The sequence below is a fragment of the Sciurus carolinensis genome, chromosome 16 (genome assembly GCF_902686445.1).
Source record: "Sciurus carolinensis chromosome 16, mSciCar1.2, whole genome shotgun sequence".
Lineage (NCBI taxonomy): Eukaryota > Metazoa > Chordata > Mammalia > Rodentia > Sciuridae > Sciurus > Sciurus carolinensis.
This window is the reverse complement of record NC_062228.1, coordinates 64,729,759-64,749,648: the sequence shown is the minus strand read 5'-3', so window position 1 is coordinate 64,749,648 and position 19,890 is coordinate 64,729,759. Positions and strand designations below refer to the sequence as shown.

Genomic DNA, 19,890 nt, shown 5'->3' with positions numbered 1-19,890 from the left:
ATTGAAATAATCATATGATTCTTAAGGAGAAGTCTATTGACATGATGGACTATGTTTATTGATTTACGGATGTTAAACCATCCTTGCATTCCAATATTTTGTTAAGGATCTTTGCATCTATATTCATCAAGGATATTGATCTAAATTTTTCTTTCCTTGATGTTCTTTGCCTGGTTTGGGTATGAGGGTGATATTAGCTTCATAGAATGAGTTTGGTAGGGTACCCTCCTTTTCTATTTCCTGGAATATTTTGAGAAGTATTGGAATGAGTTCTTCTTTGAAGGTCTGGTAGAACTCGCCTGAGAATCCATCTGGTCCTGGGCTTTTCTTGGATGGTAGGTTTTTAATGGCTTCTTCTATTTCATTGCTTGATATTGATCTGTTTAAATTGTGTATGTCCTCCTGGTTCAGCTTGGGAAGAATATATGTCTCTAGAAATTTGTCAATGTCTTCGGTATAGTCTATTTTGTTGGAATACAGATTTTCAAAGTAGCTTCTCATTATGTTATGTATCTCAGTGGTGTCTATCATGATATTTCCTTTTTCATCATGAATTTTAGTAATTTGAGTTTTAGCTCTCCTTCTTTTTTTTAGTGTGGTTAAGGGTTTGTCTATTTTGTTTACTTTTTCAAAGAACGAACTTTTTGTTTTGTCAATTTTTTGAATTGTTTCTTTTGTTTCAATTTCATTGATTTCAGCTCTGATTTTAATTATTTCCTGTCTTCTACTACTTTTGATGTTACTCTGTTCTTCTTTTTCTAGAGCTTTGAGTTGTAATGTTAGCTCATTTAGTTGTTGACTTTTCATTCTTTTCTGGAATGTGCTCCATGTGATGAATTTTCCTCTTAGTAGCACTTTCACAGTGTCTCAGAGATTTTGCTATGTTGTATCATAGTTCTCATTGACCTCTAAGAATTTTTTTTATCTCCTCCCTGATGTTTTCTGTTATCTATGTTTCATTCAATAGCATATTATTTAGTCTCCAGGTGTTGGAGTAATTTCTGTTTTTTATTTTGTCATTGATTTCTACTCTCAGTCCATTATGATCTGATAGAACACAAGGCAGTATCTCTATTTTTTTGCATTTCCTAAGGGCTGCTTTGTGGCATAACATATGGTCTATTTTTGAGAAGGTTCCATGTGCTGCTGAGAAGAAAGTGAATTTGCTTGTTGATGGATGGAATATTCTATATATGTCTATTAAGTCTAGGTTATTCATTATGTTATTGAGTTCTGTGGTTTCTTTGTTTGGTTTTTTTTTTTTTTTTTTTTTTTTTTGGAAGATCTATCTAGTGGTGACAGCCGTGCGTTAAAGTCACCCAGAATTATTGTGTTGTGGTCTATGTGATTCCTGAAATTGAGAAGGATTTGTTTGATGTACAGGGATGCACCATTGTTTGGGGCATAAATATTTACTATCGATATGTCTTCCTGATTTATGGTTCCCTTAAGCAGTATGAAATGTCCTTCTTTATCCCTTCTGACTAACTTTGGCTTGAAGTCCACTTTATCTGATATAAGGATGGAAACCCCTGCTTTTTTTACTGAGTCCATGTGCGTGGTAGGTTTTTTCCCATCCTTTCACCTTTAGTCTGTGGATGTCTTTTTCTATGAGATGAGTCTCTTGCATATTGTTGGGTCTTTCTTTTTAATCCATTCTGCCAGTCTATGTCTTTTAATTGATGAGTTTAGGCCATTAACATTCAGGGTTATTATTGAGATATGTTTTGTATTCCCAGTCATTTGGCTTATTTTTGGTTTTTAATTTGGCTTGGTTTCTCCGTTGAGTGGGTTTTTCTCTAAGGTAGTTCCTCCCTTTGCTGATCTACATTGTTGTTTTTCATTTCCTCCTCATGGAATATTTTGTTGAGAACATTCTGTAGCGCAGGCTTTCTATTTGTAAATTCTTTTAACTTTTGTTTATCATGGAAGGATTTTATTTCATCTTCAACTCTGATGGTTACTTTTGCTGGGTATAGGATTCTTGGTTGGCAACCATGTTCTTTCAGAGCTTGAAATACATTGTTCCAGGCCCTTCTAGCTTTTAGATTCTGGGTTGAGAAGTCGGCTGCTATCCGTATTGGTCTCCCCCTATATGTAATCTGATGCTTTTCTCTCACAGCCTTCAAAATCCTATCTTTATTTTGAATGTGAGGTACTTTCATTCTAATGTGCCTTGGTGTGGATCTGTTGTGATTTTGTGCATTTGGTGTTCTGTAAGCCTCTTGTATTTGATTTTCCATTTCATTCTTCAGGTTTGGGAAATTTTCTGATATTATTTCATTAAATATGTGGTTCATTCCTTTGGTTTGTATCTCTGTGCCTTCCACAATCCCAATAATTCTTAAATTTGGTCTTTTTGTGATGTCCCGTAGTTCTTGGAGATTCTGTTCATGATTTCTTACCATCTTCTCTGTTTGGGCAACTTTATTTTCAAGATTAAATATATTTCTTCATTGTCTGAGGTTCTGTCTTCCAAGTGGTCTAGTCTTTTGGTGATGCTTTCCATTGAGTTTTTTATTTGGTTTATTGTTTCCTTCATTTCAAGGATTTCCGTTGGGTTTTTTTTTTTTTTTTTTTGAGAATTTCTATCTTTTGTTGAAATGATCTTTTTCTTCCTGCAGGTGCTCTTTCAGTTTATTGGTATTATCATTCATTGCCTGCATTTGCTCTCTTATCTCATCCTTTGCTTCACAAATCATCTTAATCATGTATAATCTGAAGTCCTTTTCTGACATTTCTTCTACCATACTGTCATTGGATTCTATTAACATAGAATCTAGATTGCCTTCATGTATTCTGATAAATCTTAAGTTTGGTCTTTTCATGTTGTCCCATAGTTCTTGGCAGTTCTGTTCATGGTTTCTTACCATTGTCTCTGTGTGGTCAACTTTATTTTCAAGAGTATGTATTTTGTCTTCATTGACTGAGGTTCTGTCTTTCAAGTGGTCAGTTGGTGATACTTTCCATTGAATTTTTAATTTGGTTTATTGTTTCCTTCATTTCGAGGATTTCTGCTTGATTCCTTTTTATAATCCCTGCCTCTTTATTGAAGTGATCTTTCACTTCCTATATTTTCTCTTTAATATCATCCTTTATTTTGAAGATCAACCTAACTATGTATTTTCTGAACTCCTTGTTTGATATTCCTTCTATTGTATGTCTGTGGATTCTGTTGTTGGGACATCTTGGTTTGTTTGAGGCGCTTTGTTCCCTTGCTTTTTCATGTTGTTCATGTGTCTTCTCATCTAGCAGTATGGAGCTGAGACAGTACAGATTCTACCCTGTAGTCTTTTAGTGTCCCTGAAGGCTTCTAGTACCTCACCTGCAGGTCCTGGATGTTGTCCCAAAATGGCAGTAGCCACGTGTAACCAACCCTGCAGGTTCTATGACAATGGACTTCCAGGCAACAGCGGGCAGCTGGTGATCCGCTGGCCATCTGTGGGCAGTCTACAGGCTAAGGGTGGATGATCGGCAGGTGGACATCAGATCATGGGTAATGCGTAGGTGAAAGGCCCGTGATGGGCAGGCAAGAGGCAGGCAAACAGGCAAATGGTGGATGATAGGCAGCAGTCAGTGAGCCATCTGAACTCAAAAGCAGGTAGGCTGGCAGATGGCATGTGATTGTGGTGGACAAGGGGGTAAACAGTAGGGGATGGGCGGGCGGTGACAACTGCCTCACAGAGAAACAGTATTTCCTCTGCTTGAACCTGAGTCCACAGCCACAAGGACTGCAGCCTCCCTCTAGTCTGCCATCTTGAATCTCCTAATTCTCACATAATTCTGCCTCCCAATCAAGTCCCTGTGCTGTGCGTGGTCTTCCAGCCTTGAAGGTCGTTCTCTCAGGTACTTCCTGCCTGCTCTAAGTAAAACCCACACCCCCCTGGGCGACTCTCCTGCTGGTTCTGTTTCAACACCATTGCCCCCGCTCCGCGGCACACCCCACGGGGCCGATCCCCGTCCCCATTTCTCACTGCTGACCCTGGAAGGCAGCCACGCCTGGCGGCACCGTTGGTTCTGGGAGGGTGAGCCGCTCTGCCCCTCCACAGGCTCTCGGGGTGCTCCCTCACCCCTCTGCACTGTCAGGGGCTGGCATCTGCCCTCGAGAGCAACTGGATGCTGGAGACGCTGGACCTGGGCCAGAATGCCTTGGGGCTGAGCGGTGTGGCTGTGCTCCTGGCGGCTCTGAAGGATGGCGGCGGGCCTTGGAGAGGTCGGAGCCTGGGGGCTTGGGCGAGCACGCCCACAGAAACCTCTTGAGGCACCTCGCAGCACCGCCTGGCCCAGGGGGCTCCATCCACTCCCTGCTGCTCCTGACTGCTCTTCCCATTGGACTGAGTATTGTCCAGCACTGTCGGGAGCACTCGGTACTGGGCATGCGGATGGCTCAGAGCACCCTGGCGCACAGGTGGGGCTCGCGCGTGTGCGGGGGTTAGCGTGGACGACCATCACAGCCCAGCCAGGACGCGTGGTTCCTGCTTTGCTACCTCCAGGGTTCCAGGGTCTCTGGTCTCCGCTGTGCAGAAGCTGGTTCTCCAGAACCAGCCCTGGCCCTCACATTTCAAGGTCTCCTTGAGGTGTGAACCTCCGTATCCCTGCAGTGACTCCATCTGTCTTTGGCTTCCTTTGGTCTTTTGCTTCGCACTTCCAGCGGTGCAGAGCTAAGTTGTGCACTCTCACAGCAGTCTTCCTCCCTGCCACGTGGAGCAAGGGCGGCCACGGGTCAGGCAGAGGAGGAGCGCCCGTTCCAAAGCTGATTTAACAGGCGGCAGGGCGGGGTCTCGCCTGACCCTGCTCTGGTCCTCTGTGCACCGTCCCACCTCCCTGCCACCTCGTTGTCAGGGAGACCTGGGGTAGGGACCTGGTAGGCGGTGTTCTGATTTCTTGCCACTAGTGAAGATGTGGAGCTTGTGACATGCCTGGTGGCCAGGCCACTGTCCTTTGCTCCAGGAATGCGACACTTACTTCCTTGGGAATGTCCCCATTCCGGGGAGTTTGGTTGCAGATACGGTGCCCACTCCACCTGGTCTGCAGCCGCAGGGGTGTCAGGAGGCTGGAGCACACAGTGGGTCCACAGTCCACCGGGAAATATGGTGGCTGACCTGGAGCCCTGTGGCCTCTCGCCTCGTGTTAGGGTCTGGATCTACTTCTGTCCTCTGTCGTTCCCTAAGTGACACTCCGCCTTCTCATCTCACATGCGTGGAGCTGGACGTGGCCAGGTGGATCCAGGTTTATCTCACCCTGGGGTCACTTTGGCCTTCTCAGTGGACATCCTTCCCTGCACTGGGAATCCAACCTGGGGCGCTTATCCATTGAGCTACACCCCCACCCCTTTTTATTTTTTATTTTGAGACAAGTTCTCCCTAAGTTGCTTAGGTCCTTGCTAAATTGCCCAGGCTGGCCTTGAACTTGTGATCCTCCTGCTTTAGCCTCCCCAGTTGCTGGGATTATAGGCATGAGCCACTGTGCCCAGTTCTGCTGAATGTCTGACTGACCAATACCTTCTTGGCTTTAGAAAAGAGTTCATTCACTCACTCAAATATTTAGTACTTTAATAGTACATGTATGTGAGGTGCAGTATGGTTGGATATATGTATGAGGTGTGTACTGATCACATCCGGGTCTTTACCGTTCCTACCTCCCTGGACGTTTAAACATAATCTTTTTTTTTAAATCACATAAGAGAGTTTATTAAGCAAACAAAGTGTCTCCCTGCAGGGTAAGAGAGAAAATGAGAGGAAAAGAAAGGGAACGAGAAAGGGCACGCACTAGAGAGAGTGGAAAAGCGAGGAGAATAGAGAAAGTGAGTAGGAGAGAGAGAAGCGTGAGAGAAAAGATTAAACATAATCTTGATTGACATGTAACAGCTGCACGCATTCATGGGGGACTGCGATGTGTTCTGAGGTGCTGCGGATTAGACCGGGAGGGCCTCTACCGCTGAGCCGCACGCCCAGCCCTTTGTTTATTTGAAGCGGGGGTCTTGCCAAGCTTCCCAGGCTGGCCCTGACTGGCAGTCCTCCAGCCTCTGGGTAGCTGGGATTGCGGGTGTGCGCCACCCACCGGGCCAGCAGGACACCGCACCAGCCGTACCCAGCGAGCGCCGCCCCAATCGGCACGGTTCGTATTTCCTGCTCCTTATTACTTGGCGTTTGGAGCCTCTGGGCTCCTCTTCTGCTGACTGAAAACGCACCGCAGGTGACGTGAACCAGGGCCACCTCCCTGAGCCGTGAACACCAGGGCCGCTCCTCCTGCGGTGCTGCTCTCCAGCCTCCTCGGTCCCCCGCCGTCCCGCCCTCCGGAAATCTCTCTTCCACGTTCAGATGGACGACCAGCCTCTGGTGTGGGAACCGAGGACTGGCCTGTCTGCAGCCAGCCTTCTCGGGAGGTCACCTGGCTTGGTGCGTGCCTGTCTCTCCAGCGGGCAGCGCAGGGCTGCTCCCCCCGGTGGACAGGGGTGGTGGTGGGAGGGGCCACCTGAGAACAGGTGTGCCTGCAGAGAGGCCTGGTCCACTGCGTGGCAACCGCAGAAACGACTGCAGCCAGGGGGCCGCTGGCCGTCCTTCAGGCGATGTCCGCCTGTACTCGGACGTTTCTCGGGGTCCCTGTTGTGTGGATCCAGAAACGTTGCCTGCGTGAGCCTGAGACCGATTCCTGGGCACCTGGGCGGTCCGCAAGGACCCTGGGGGACGACGAAACTAGGTGTTCTGGAACCGCTGACGTCCTCTGGTCCTCCAGGCTGAAGATGGGCGAGTGGAAGGCGAGGCTGCAGGTGCTGCTGAGGGAGGTGAAGGAGAGCAACCCCCGGCTGACCGTGGAGAGTGCCCCGGGCTCCACGGCTCCCTCCTGCTGCCGGTTCTTCTTCTCGACAGCCTGAGTCTTTCTCCCCACTGACAACGTGTGGGGGGATGGGGTCTCTTAGTGGAGGTCAAGGGGTCAGGCCTGGAATCGGGTCGATGTCCCTGCTTCACGGCGAGTTCTGCGAGTCTTGCACCCGCTCTCGATCGCGCACCTCACGGTAATAAAGTGCTGATCTCGGAGCTGCTTCTGTCGATGTGCACGTGGGCGAAAGCGGGGTGTCGCTGGGAAAAGGGTGCCCAGGGAGCACGCTCCAGGCTGTCTGTTCCTTCTGTCCGCCCAATTCAGTCGCCGCTGGTGAGTCTGCAGGATCCGTGTCTATATATATATTTTAAATTTTAAATTGTAGATGGTCATAATACCTTTATTTTTATGTGGTGCTGAGCATCAAACCCAGAAGTGCTCCACCACCGAGCCACATCCCAGCCCCAGGATCAGTATATTTGTTACTTTTTTTTTTTTTTTTTAATATCCTAACTTAGGATTTGGCGAATTTTTTTCTCAAAAGGCCGGAGAGGCACTTGCTAGGCATTGCAGGCCACATGGTCCTGCCACGCTGCTGAACCCTGCCCTGGTGCAGGGCAGTGGCCACCCTGGGTCAACGGAGGGGCAGGGCTCTGTGCCCGTAGGACTTTATTTACAGAGCCAGCTCCGGCAGGGTTCGGCGCTGGCCATGGTTTTCCGACCTGCTCTGGTCCGTCCTGTTACTTCAGAAGCACCGTTTGGCCACGTGGTCTCACTGGAAACCTCAGACTTGTCCCTGTCTGTCCCTCCCCGCCATGCCTCAGCAGTGGGAGGCGGGATGGCCCGTCCTGTGCTGTGAGCTGTTTCTGGTAATTCATAGAAGACACATCAAGGCAGCTTCAGAATTAAAAGCTCAACGTCCCGTTCAAGCGTTGGTTCCCAGGCGCTGACCGAGGGGTTCGCCCATATCCCCACTCAACTTCCACCAAATGTAAGTGACAGGTGACGGGACTGGACGGAAACCTGAGATGGGACAGTGCCAAAGTCCATCTCAGAAGCAGTCGCCTCTCGACAACCATTTAGTTGAAAGGCTGACAATTCTTGTATCTCGAGAACGGAGGTGGGATGACTTGACTCAGCCACTCTGGCCATGGAGGACCCGGTGTCCTTTACTCTGAGGTCCTTGGTGGGTCCAGCAAGGAGGGCCTTCTCAAGTGCTCCACGAAGCTGTGGCCACTCTCCATGGTTGTGCTCAGCTGATAGGAACCTGGCCTTTGGGTGCTGGTGTTCAGGGGGATGCAGTTAGGCGAAGATGTCAGATCGACAGTTCACATCAAAGGAAAATACTTCAGAAATTCAGTCGGGGGGAGTGGTCAAGTTATGAGACGTGGATCTGAGTCAAAATTCTGGGTTCCACGGGGGTACAGAGCTATCCCACGTACAACCCAACTTATATTAAAAACAAAGACGCAAGGTAGTGGAGCTAGCTCAGGATTGGGAATGTCTGGTTAGCCTTCTGCATGGTTTAAATATGTAACTAATACATAATTTTGCAGCGCTGGGGATCACACCCAGGTGCACCCTGTGCGGGCCGGGCAAGCCTCTACCACTGAGCCACATCCCTGCCCTTGAAATATGTCTTAGTTAGAGCTTTGCAGAATTTCCCCCATAGATACTTTATCTACATAAGTGAACAGCCTAGAGGACCAGCACAGCGCTTGGTCCCCTTGAGGGGGTGTCCTCGGTGTGTGAACTGCTGCCCGCGGGACCTCCGGCAGTGAGACCTTTTGGTCGCCACACCCAGCCCCGAATGGTCCTGCCCCACAGCCTGGTGCTGAGGAGGCACAGGAGATGGGGAGAGGTCCCACTGGACATCACGGGCTGAGGCCGTCAACAGCGCCTCCTGCAGGGTGAGAAAAACCTCCTGCTAGGTCTTCATTTCCCAGTGTGGACACGGAAGGAGGGGCTGTACCCTGAGGATGCTGTTTCAGGCAGGACCCCTCCCGGCTTCCCCTCCACCGCAGGGCTTCAACCCTGGAACACCTGACACCAAGGGCCAGGCCGTTCTTTGGGTGGGGTCACCTGTGCCCCACGGTGTGTGGGTGCATCCCTGGTTTCTGTCCACTGGGAGCCAGGAGGACCAGTGATATTGAAAAAAAAAATCCGAAATGGTCAAATGCATAGGGACAGATGGGTGTTTCTGGGACTGGGGGAGGGGTGCAGAGTGACTGGCTGTGGAATTTCCCTCTGGTGACTTGAGTTCTGGAAGTAGATGGCAGTGCTGGCTGCCTGTGATTGCGAGGGTTAAATCCCGCCCAATTCCTCCCCTAGGAAGGTCACAGAGGGGAAACTGAGGCTGTGTGTGTTTTGCCACCACACAGGGGTCCAGGCATTACCTGGTGTGCCCTCGGGGGCAAAATCCCCCCTCGTTGAGGGTCTCCATCTTGTTCACAAGGACCGTGCGACCTGGGGCTCCTGCCCATTGTGGTACCTCTGAAAATGGACTTTTGGAAGTAGGAGTGACTTTGCACGTTTACAGGTTGCAGCCAGGAGAGGAGGAGACACACAGAGCGAGCAGAGTGGGTGAGCTGGGGCTTAGACTGGGGGGCCACGGCCACGGACCCACCACAGAGGTGCTGTCCTCAGACTTTTGAGGGCGACACATAAGGATATCTCTTCACCTCGACCAGGGTGAGTGGGTGGAGGGCAAGATGAGTACATTCGGGAAGTTGGAAGCACCCTCTTACTGATGCAGGTGATAGCCTCCAGAGAGGGTGCTGGATATGGGCATTTACAGCCACCCCAAGAGCCCCGCGGGGCCAGGACTGTGCAAGGTACCCAGCCCGCTGGTTTCCCTGTGCAGGCAGGTCTATGAGAAAGCTCGATTGATAAGTCGGGCACAGTAGGATCGACCAGCAATAAAACAATGGAAACCACAGGTCACGTGCACGTTCCACCCCTGCTCTGGCAACGCCTCAAACTCTGGTTCACCACAGTGATGTCTGTGGACCGTGGTTACCTGCAGGGAACTTGTACCCTGGGAGGTGAAGCCCAGGACCAGGTGCTGTGGTTATCTGTGTGGATGGTGGCATCCATCCACTGGGGACGGGGTGGTTAGGGAATAGCTGGGTTTCCATGATTGGTTTTCCATCAGGAAGAAAATGAAGCAACCTCTACACCATCAACACAGGTGATGAGAAAGAGCAGACAGTTGAGCAAGAGGGACGTGGATGCTGCTGGGGCTGGTGGGACGTTTCAAGGCCCTGCAGGATCTCGGAAGCCGAGGGTGCTGGGCGGGGCCGAGGGGCTGCTCCATGGTTCAGCCTTGCGTGGCACCTGCAGGGTCTGGGCTCCACCCCAGCACCAGGAAAACACATTTACCAATGACTGTGCACAAAACGTGAGCGGCTGCTCCTACCACCTGCGAAAGGTACCCCGGGACTGAAGGCAGCTGAAGAGGTTATCTACGTCTCTCTCCTTGTCGCCCGAGAGTAGGAATGAGGATTGCCAAGAACCCTTTAAAATATTTACACAGAAGACGTTTGCCCAGGTTGGAGTTTCCCGGGCCCAGTAGACAGAACACTTGTTGGGAGGAATATCTCTCTATATGTGTTCTTTAACAGTTTTCATTGACTCATTGTGATCATACAAAGCAGTGGGATTCATTGTGATAGATTTGTTGACACACAACACAAGCTGGTCAGGTTCCTTCCCCCGTTCCTCCCTTTCCCTCTCATCCTAACTGATCTACTTTCATGAAAACTTCTCCCATCCTTTTTTCTGACTTCTACGGATGAAAGAAAACATTTCTGAGTCTGTTTTTCCCTAGCACGATGTTCTCCAGGTTCCTCCGATTACCAGCAATGACAGCATTTCACTCTTCTTCATGGCTGAGTAAAAACTCCATTGTGTGTAGGAACCACATTTTCTTCATCCACTCATCTGCTGAAGGATGCCTGGGCTGGTTCCATAACTTGGCTCTGTGACTTGTGCTGCTATAGAGTCTGCGTCACTACAGGATGTGGATTTGGGTTCTCTGGGGCAAGAACCCAGGAGTGGCACAGCTGGGTCACGTGGGGTCCCACTTCCTACACACAGAAGGAACCACCTGGCTTCTGGTTTGCATGAGCTGGTTTGTGTGGGACCTTCCAGCAGTGGTGTGTGGGTAGGGGACAGCAGGGTGTGTGGGCAGGGGAGAGCAGAGTGTCAGGAGCAGGGTTGGGATTGTCCCAGCTGCTGAATTCAGATTGAACCAGGAAGCAGATCAAGTGGGCTGAAGCTCTCAAGGAAAGAAATGGGGCTCAGAGAAGCAGATCTGGGCTTCTGTCTTAGAGAAGAGGAAGCCATGGCGTTGGGTGCCGTCAGCCCAGACCAGCATGCCTGGCGCCCGGACCACAGAGCCCGGAAGAACTGGCAATGCAGACAGTCTAACCAAGAGAGGAAGCTGAGGTTCCAGACCAGGAGACACTCAGGAGGGAGAAAGCCCGCCTCCTCCCACCCCCCGGTGCAGGACTGGAGCCCACCTGCCCCGGGGGTTGCCCACCGGGGCCATGCCTGCTGACCCCTAGTGCTCACTTCCCAGCCCACTGGAGACGGGGTCTTGACCCCACACTTGCTTCCTCTGATGCAGCTTCTGTGGCAAACGCTAGTGAGCTTCCTGGAAGATGCACCCGTTACCTCCATTCCTCCATCAGCTAATTTGCCCTCTGACCACTTCCTCCTGAAACAGACTCTCGGCCCCGCTCGCTGGCTGGGTTCTGACGGTTGCCACGCCCTCGGGTTGACTGGCCCTGTGGTAGGCCATCAGTCCGGCTCAGATGACACCAGGAGGTTCCCAAGAGGGAGGTGGAGGTTCCGGCATCTGACCCAGGAACACAGCCGTCGTGGGTGGTCTTCGGGTCCTCGTCCTCCCCTCCTGCCTCTGTGATGGATCTGTGGCACCACATGGGAAGATGCCCGGTCCCCATCTGCCCTGCAGCACTGTTCGTGACACCAGGACTCAGGAGCATTGTCAGTGGATGAGTGAGGAGAGAAGGGCAGCGTGTCTGAGCAGCGCGGGACACACCCTCGGCCATGTTTCCGACCATCACCGTAGCAGAGAGGAGGCTGGAGACGGGGGCGGAGGGGCGAGCCAGACACAGGCACACGGAGCCTGCGTGAGGGATCTGAGAAGCCCAATTCTCAGAAGCAGAGAGGGGAGGCAGCAGGGGATGGGCGATGGGGTCAAAGGGCACAGATTTCAACTGTCAGAGAAGCAAGTCCCAGGACCCCGACCACAGCCTCCCTGGAACCGTGCAGAGCCGACTCCAAGTGTCCTCCCCTCTCCCACCCTGATGGTCACCGCGTGACTGGCGGTGGTCACTGCACAGTGTGTGTGTCCAGTTGTCTCACCGCACACCTTGAAGAGGTGCAGCTGTTTTCCAGTCCTGGGGCTCCAATCCAGGGCCTTGCACATGCTGGCAAGTGCTCTCCACTGAGCCACAACCCCAGCCCTAAACCCACAATCTGCATTTGTCAATTATGCTCCCAGTAAAGCTGGGATAAAATTAAATGCAGTGTGTGAAGAGGGGCCGCTGGTTTGTGTCTCTGTCTCTGCAAGCGGGTCCTCCTCTTGCTGCACCTGTCAGGGTTCATCATAATATCGACACCACGGGCAGCAGTAGGGGAAGTAGATCCCCCTTCCTCTGCCCAGCGGTCCACCCTACACCTCCTCAGCCACCCTTCTAGGCAATAAAATATGGTTTCTGTGCCTAAACAGTGTCAAAGGTATCCACTTCTCTCTGTGGTCCCCAGGGTCACTGGAATAATGCAGGGGCCTCCTAACCAGCCTCAGTGAATTTGTTCCTCTTCCAAGCTTGCTATGTCTCCTAAGGGCTCAGCCCCATGCTGCCTGCAAACGTGTGATCCCATATGTCCCGAGGGCCCTTGGGGGGACCCTCTCTGCCCCAGGAGGAGGTCCAGAGCGGGCCGAGGTGTGGAACCCAGTGTGATCTGCCCTCCACGCAGGGTCAGCTCCTCTCTCCCACTGCTGCTTCCTGGTGGGGGTGCAGGAGTCCGCCTCACTCCCCAGGAACGTGAGCCTGCTGTTCTTTTACCTGCTCACGAAACTGCACCCGATCTCTCTCTTCCTTACTCTTCTCCCTAGTTTTGAAAGTTCCCCGGGGGTTGGGGGAGGGAAACTGGGATGGTGGACTCTGGAGCTCAGGAACCCCGTGGGCTTTAAAGGCAAATCTGACAGAAGCCGGTTGCAGGGTGAAGGCGGAGACTCAGGGTTGTGTCTCTTGTTCCCTGTTCTGTGATTTTCCAGATGCTGCAAAGCCACCAGGAAGCAGCTCCCCCAGCCTACGACTTAGGCGCCCAGACTGGTGTCCAGCCCAGCAGGAGTGGGGGCAGCTACACTTCCACACACGGCCAGGGTGGGGTGGGCCGATGGGTCAGGGCCAGGCAGGTGCAGGGTCAGGTCCCACCTGTTACAGACTGAGTTGTGGCCCCTCCCTGCCCAGATCTGTGCAAATCTGGACCCCAATGTTACTTGGGGATCGATCCATCAAAGAAGTAATCAAGATTAAATGGGGCCGCAGAGGAGGCCCTGATCCCATAGGCTTGGTGTCCATCTAAGAAGAGGGGATCAGGACACAGAGGGACAACCGTGTGAGGACACGGGGAGCAGGGGGCATCTGCCAAGGACAGGGGCCTCGGGAGGAGCCAGCCCGCCTGCACCTGGCCTCGGCCTTCGGTCCCTCGGCTGTGAGCCAAGGTGCTTCTGACAGGCCACCTCCCCTGCACGGGTGTGGCGGCCCTAACAGACCAACACCGTCTTATTTACAGGTTTGATATTTAATTCATCATGGACATACTGCCTTTGAATATTACGTAGCTTGGTAGCTGAGATTTTTGGTGTTCTGCCTCCTCACCCTTCATTTACTGCTGGCTTATGGAGTATGTTCAGGATTTCGAAACGTGTAACACAACTATGGCAACTGGCCTCACCCTGTGATGTTTTGGGAGAGATTTTAATGGACTGGTGAGGACATGGGTATCGCTGGTCAGGGCCCTCAGCCCTTGAGGACTGGCCAAGCCCCGCATGTAAGCCTTGGGACATAAGAACTTGTACCTTATGCATTACTTTCCTTAAGAGTCTCTCTTGCCATATTTTAGAATATAAAATAGTCCAAGTCTCACAAACCCACTCCAAACTAGTCCCTCTCATCTTGGGATGAAGATGCTGTTGGGAGACTAAAATTTGATATGAATTTAGAAATTCTTGGACCTTAGAACACCTGGCCAATGAGGAGCAGAGGAAAGAAAGTTCAGAACTGGGACCCTGGTAATGAGGAGAGCTGGTCCAACCTCCCATCGCCTATGACACAAAGAATAATGGTCCTGGCCATGCAGTGAGCAATGTGGACTCTGGAGCCTTGGCTGGGTTCTTACTAGTCAGGTTGTCTCTGAGCTTGGACCTGCTATCTGCTGATATTCAACAGGAAACTCAGATTTGGAAAATTCCCTTGATCCCATGAGGAGCCAGAAGGAGCGGAGCAGAGGCCCTTCAGTGTATCCGTGGTGCACTGGGAAGAAGCCCCCATAGGAGGGGAGGGGCCCAGGCTGCACTGCAGGGCTCCGCTTCTCCAGTCCCCAGCTGTCAGTCAGCCCTGCTCCTGCATCTGTTCACACAGCAAGTCCTCGGGAAGCTCCCTCGAGGTGGGGACAGCAGCACAGCCCTGGAGCTGGCCTGGACGTGCTCACTCTGCCCACATGGGGATGGTGTCCACACAGCATCATGCATGCTCAAACACTATCGTAAGGAAAAGCCGGGAACGTTGGGGGACACGTGGCATCGTCTGGAGGATTCGGGATGCGCTCCTGGAGGAGACAATGCCCACTCAGGGCTCTGGAGACGGGGCGGGCGTGGGCAGAAGCACTGTTTGCCCAGGGCCTGCATTCCATGGGCGACTGTGGCCTCAAGGACTCCGGAGAGCTTGGCAGGCCTCCTCAACACTGGTGGGCAATTATGTTGAATGCATCCTGCAGAGGAGGGAAGGAAGGGAACGCCGGAACACAGTGGGCAGGACCGCTTCAAGCCATGCTTCTGAAGGAGGAGAGAGGCTTTCAAAACAAGAGCAGCATGGCGCCACGCCTGGTTTGCAGTAAGGTGGACCCAAAGATGCATCCCACAGGATGGTCTGCTTTCCACCGCCTGCCTCCCGCGGAGCAGCCACTTCCTTGGTCCCGATTCCCGCGATGACCCTCTCCTCCAGGGTCCAAGGCAGAGCTCACAAGGCCTGAGGCCGAGGAGCCGCCTTCAGGGCCACCCGTGGGCACTGGCCGCTCGGTCCTTCTTCAGGGGAGCTCTGCGTTCTCAGCCTCCTGCATTCACAGTGAGCAGCCCTGCGGGCCCCCGGAGCCCTCCTCCTGCCCAGCCAGTCTTCAACCAGGAGCCACGCTAGAGCCACCAGCACCAGGGAGGCCAGGCCGATGCGAAGGAGATTCTGCGCCCTGGGGTCCCAGCGGGTGGGGTCTGCGGCGAGGAGAGCAGAGGGCTGCGGGGAGCGCGCAGGACCCCTTGCCTCCTCCCTCCTCCAGGCATCTCCGGGAGCCACACCCCGCTGCTCCGTTACCTTTCTGGAATCCCGACCCTGTGGTCACCAGCTGGGGGTCCCAGTAGTCTGTTGGTGACGTGGGAAGGGAAAGAGTGAGGCAGCCGGCCGATGTCGTCCAGCCCCGCCCCATCCCGCGCATGCGCCACCCGTTCTGTAGGTTTCCCAGGTCCCCGCCCAGGCTTGGGCCCCGGGCCTGTTTGCCTTGTTACATCGATGTTCCCTCCTGGCGCACAGGCAGGCGCCACCTCCACCCCTCCTGCCCCTGGTGAGTGAGCTGCCGCCCCCCCCACCTGGTTCCCTCCCAACCTGACCCCATCGCCGGTCCTGTGTCACGCTGGCCGCCTGCCCACCTGGATCTGCAGCCACCCCTCTCCCTGGAGCCTTCTCCCTCCACAGACTTGGGACATCTCCCTCTACTCTTTGGGGCATTTTCTCAGACACCTCCCTCTGTGGGGCCACCAGCCCCCATCGCTTCCAACCGCTCTGCTCTTCCACACCCTCATTCCCTCCGGGTTGTGATGAAGAATTCCTTTATTCATCCTGACTCCCCTGGCGGGCTGTCCCTGGGTCAGTGCCACTGAGGCAAGGTTGTTTATCAGGGTGACTGACACAGCAGTCCCGGGCTCGCACTGTGTGCTCAGCGGACATCCTGACATGTGCCGCCCTTTCAGAGTGACCGGGAAGCCTTCAACCTCCCCCTTTGCTCAGAAGTGCCCCTTACGCACCTGGGGAAGTATCCAGCTCTGTGGGTGCAAGGCTGCTGTTCCCCGTGTCTCCTGGAAAGGGAGAAAAAGAAAGGTTTGGGGTCTTCCCATCTCTGTGCCTCTGGTGTTCCGTGAACGACCATCGGGATCACTGGTAAATGAATGTCCTGTTGACATTGCCCCATCCCTACCTGCAGTTCCCTAGGCTCCAGCAGACTGGGAGGTTGGGGTGTCCTCACCTCTGACCAGGAGTGTCACGGGGTCACTGGGGCAGGACCATGCGTGGTCGTTGTAGGAGCCAAAGCATCTGTAGGTCCCCTGGTGAGCCGCGGTCACCGGGCCCACAGGGAACTCTGCCTGGGCTCTCCCGTGGCTGCGCTGTGTACGGCTGGGCCGTCCTTCTTTGAGCAGAAAGAAAGTGCTGGTTGCCGTGTCTAGGTGGCAAAAGAAGGTCACGCTGTCCCCCGGGGCCACCTCAGGTCCGGGCTGAACCGAGAGGGTGGGCGTGTCGTACATTCCTGGGAGGAAAGGTGGCTGGTGGGTGGAGAGCACAGTGGCCCTGCTCCTCCACCTCCCGTCTCCCTATCCTTAAGGCCACAGGCCACTCTCGGGAACCTGTGCCAGATCCGTGCTGGCCATGGCCTCGTCCTACCTGTCTCTCCTTCAGGACGGAGGCTGCCAGTGCCCGGCTTCCAGGACCCGAGCCTGAGTGCTCCGGGAAGGGCCCTGCGCCGTGCCTCTCGGGGTCTGGGGGCGGATCGGCAGGGCCAGCACCCCTAGAGCCTGTTGGCTGTGCCGGTGCCACAGTTCCACCCAGGAGCCACCATGTCCAAAGCCCAGGGATGGGACACTCTTTGGTGTTTTCAGAAACTACTATTTTTCCATTGCGGCCAGATGCTCCCAGCGTGACGCCCACCTGAGCCTTGGTGTACAGCTTGGAGCCACTGCGTCCTCACCGCTCGGCTCGAGCGCTCCTGTCCTTCTAGACGGGAGCTCTGCCCAGCTCAGCAGTGACTCCTCGGCCCCTCCAGACTCTGGCACCACATCCTGCTCCCTGGGGATTCGACTCTAGGCCCCACGACCGAATCCTGTGGGACCCGTCCTGCTGGCACTGCATCTCACGCAGGAGTGCCCTCCAGTTCACCCGCTGGAGCAGGGGACGGATCTCCTTCCTTCAACGCTCCCTTGTGGGATGGACCACACTTTGCTTGATGATTTATCCATCCACGGGCACGTGGGCCATTTCCACCTGTTGGCTCCGTGACTAGACTGAGGCTACTGTGCACCCTGCACAAGCTGTTCCTGAAGTCCGACGGGCCTGCTGACCTTGCTGAAGTCGGAGGACCGCCTCCCTCAGCTGAAGAGGGCTGCCCTCCCCAAGGCGGACAGGATGGGTCCTCACCCAACGAGGAGTCCATGAGGCGGTGGGCAAAGGCCGCAGACCCTGCTCACGTTTCGGGGACACCCCCCAGGCCCCCCCCAGGGCCGGAGCCCCCACGCGCTGACGGATGGACTCCATCCCCGTTCAGCGCCTCTCCCAGTGAGCCTCCTTCACGAGGGTGTCCCAGGCGTTTTGAGGACCCTTCTCAGTAAACCCCTGGGCACAGTGACCCACAGCAGAACCTGTTCCCTGGAGATCTCAACCTGAGACAAACCTGCTCAGGTGACAGACTGAGCACCCCCAACCTTCTGCCAAGTCGAGCAGCGTCTGAGTGGGACTTGGAAGAGCTTTGGGGTTAATGCACGATGATCCTCCCCAGGGTCCAGGCCAAGAACGTGACTCTACCGCTCGAGAATGGGTTACCTGTCACCACCAGGTCCAGGGGGTCGCTGGGCTCTGACCAGAGTTCCCCGCTCCGATAGAAGCAGCTGTACCGCCCTGCAGTGCTGGAGGTCATGGTGGGGATGAGGAACTTGACTTTGTCCGCAGGTCCGGGAGGTTTTGGTCTCTTCTGGGCAGCAAGCCCTCCCTCAAAGTGCAGGCGATACTCTGCAGCCTCCCGGATCCCCCAGCACCACAGGGTCACCGGGCTTCCCTTTGGAACCAGGAAACTGGGCCTGGCCCAGATGACAGGTCTTGAGAGGACCTCTGGAAGGGGATCAGAGACTGTGGGTGCAGGCCAGCCTCCTGCCCCATCCCCACTTCCTGCCCACCCGCTGGCCTCAAGCCCTCCCAGCAAGACAGAGCCCGCCTCTCCCAGGTGTTCTCGGGTGGACAGCTGAACCTGAGGGTGACTCTGAGGCTTTGAAGAATGGACTCACCACTCTGGGTGCTGGTCCTCAGGCTCAGGTGCAACCCTGGAATGAGGAAGTCTGAGCACACTGCCCTCAACTCCCGGCTCAGCCTCCCTTCCCCTGGGACTCACCGAGGCACAGCAGAGCGGCCAGTGTCAGTGGCATGGTGGATCCTGCAGCTAAGGCTGAGCAGCGGGTGTGGACTGAGCTGGCAGTCCAGGGACCAGTGCAGGATGTGGTGGGCGTGGCCGGCCCCCATTGCTGTGGGACTTTCACATTGAAGTGTCACCAGCAGCTCACAGCTCTTCCTCCACCTGTGACCACGGGCCTGAGGAGTCCTCCTGGGCCCCATGACACTTCTGACCGCACGTGTGGTCTGACCAGGGCCACCCAGGATCCTGGGCCCAGCCTGGAACTCTTCTGGGTCCACCTCTGACAGTGTGAGTCTTGCCCAGGGAAGGCATGGGGCAGCTTGCAGAGCAAAGTCCTGGGAGGTGCTTGAACCCAGGGCTTTGACTGGGTGCCCTGTGCACACAGCTAATCCAGCCCACCTCGACGGGAGGTCAACGCTGAAGAGCGTCAAGGATTCGTTACTGTCTTTGAACTAAATGCAATTTCTTTCTAATGAAATATGTTGTATTTCTTACATGAGTTCATCCCTTTGACCTGTTATAAGATAGAAATTAAATATTGAAATCTTAAATATTTTAGTATATTTCCAAATCAAAATGCCAAGGGTTTTTTTTAAGCCCTTTTTTTCCCCAAAGGGTCTAAACAGTTTTGGGAAGTGTGATGTTAGCCAGTGTGTCCCGCCTCACGTCCGCGCGGAGACCCCTCCACCTGTTCTCCCTTTGTTCTTGTCTTCTTACCTTCACTGCAGAGGAGTTCGCCACTGTGCGCGGCTGCACGCGGCCCTGGGATGCTGTTCCGGTCAGAGTGCCCAACGGTTCCAACCCCAGGTGGTGGGAAACCTCGTGCTCAGTGACAGGTTGCCAGCGGTGACCACCTGGGGAGTGGCGGGGACGGTCAGGGTTCCACACCCGGCCTGCAGCTCTCTGTGTGCAGAGGGAGCTACACCAGACCCAGGAGCCTGTTGCTCCCGGGGCCTCCCAGGGGGTCCTGTGCTGCCCACATGGGGGTGAGGGGGCTTCCACGTTGCCCACCTGAGCGTCCCGCGGCCCTGGGGACAGCAGTCGGTCTCAGTGTTCAGCACTCTCTGTCCCCACGGAGGCAACATGAGACTGGCTCTGTTTTCTTCGGCAGACGGATGTGCTGATTCAAGAAGTGTGACCGTGGCGCTGCGCCTGCGGGCCTGGGAAGACGGCAGGGCTGAGACGCGCGTCCCCCACCCCCGGGGTTAACGGTGAAGGTCATGACACAGCAGGGGAGGGGTCCCCACGAGGTCTGAGGAGCAGCGTGCACAGCCCTGGGGAGAGCCTTGTTTCCGTCACCCACTGGGGTTGGCGGCTGGATGGCGGAGGAAGCCAGGCAGGGCTGCCGCTCAGGACCAGGCGTGGTCCATCTGCGGAGGT

General features: G+C 54.1%; 1 protein-coding gene across 1 annotated transcript in view; it reads right to left on the bottom strand.

The window, feature by feature from the left end:
- Positions 1–13,660: 13,660 nt before the first annotated feature.
- Positions 13,661–19,890, bottom strand: part of LOC124966220 (uncharacterized) — a 34,871-nt gene continuing 28,641 nt past the window's right edge. Inside the window, exons 14-22 of the mRNA XM_047527261.1 lie at positions 19,810–19,880; positions 19,228–19,364; positions 18,490–18,619; positions 18,386–18,421; positions 17,928–18,212; positions 16,363–16,641; positions 16,145–16,195; positions 15,438–15,485; positions 13,661–15,337 (exon numbers count right to left, since the gene is read on the bottom strand). Of these exons, the coding sequence (XP_047383217.1) occupies positions 15,093–15,337; positions 15,438–15,485; positions 16,145–16,195; positions 16,363–16,641; positions 17,928–18,212; positions 18,386–18,421; positions 18,490–18,619; positions 19,228–19,364; positions 19,810–19,880 (1,282 nt within the window). The 3' untranslated portion in view covers positions 13,661–15,092. The remainder of the gene's footprint in view (positions 15,338–15,437; positions 15,486–16,144; positions 16,196–16,362; positions 16,642–17,927; positions 18,213–18,385; positions 18,422–18,489; positions 18,620–19,227; positions 19,365–19,809; positions 19,881–19,890) is intronic.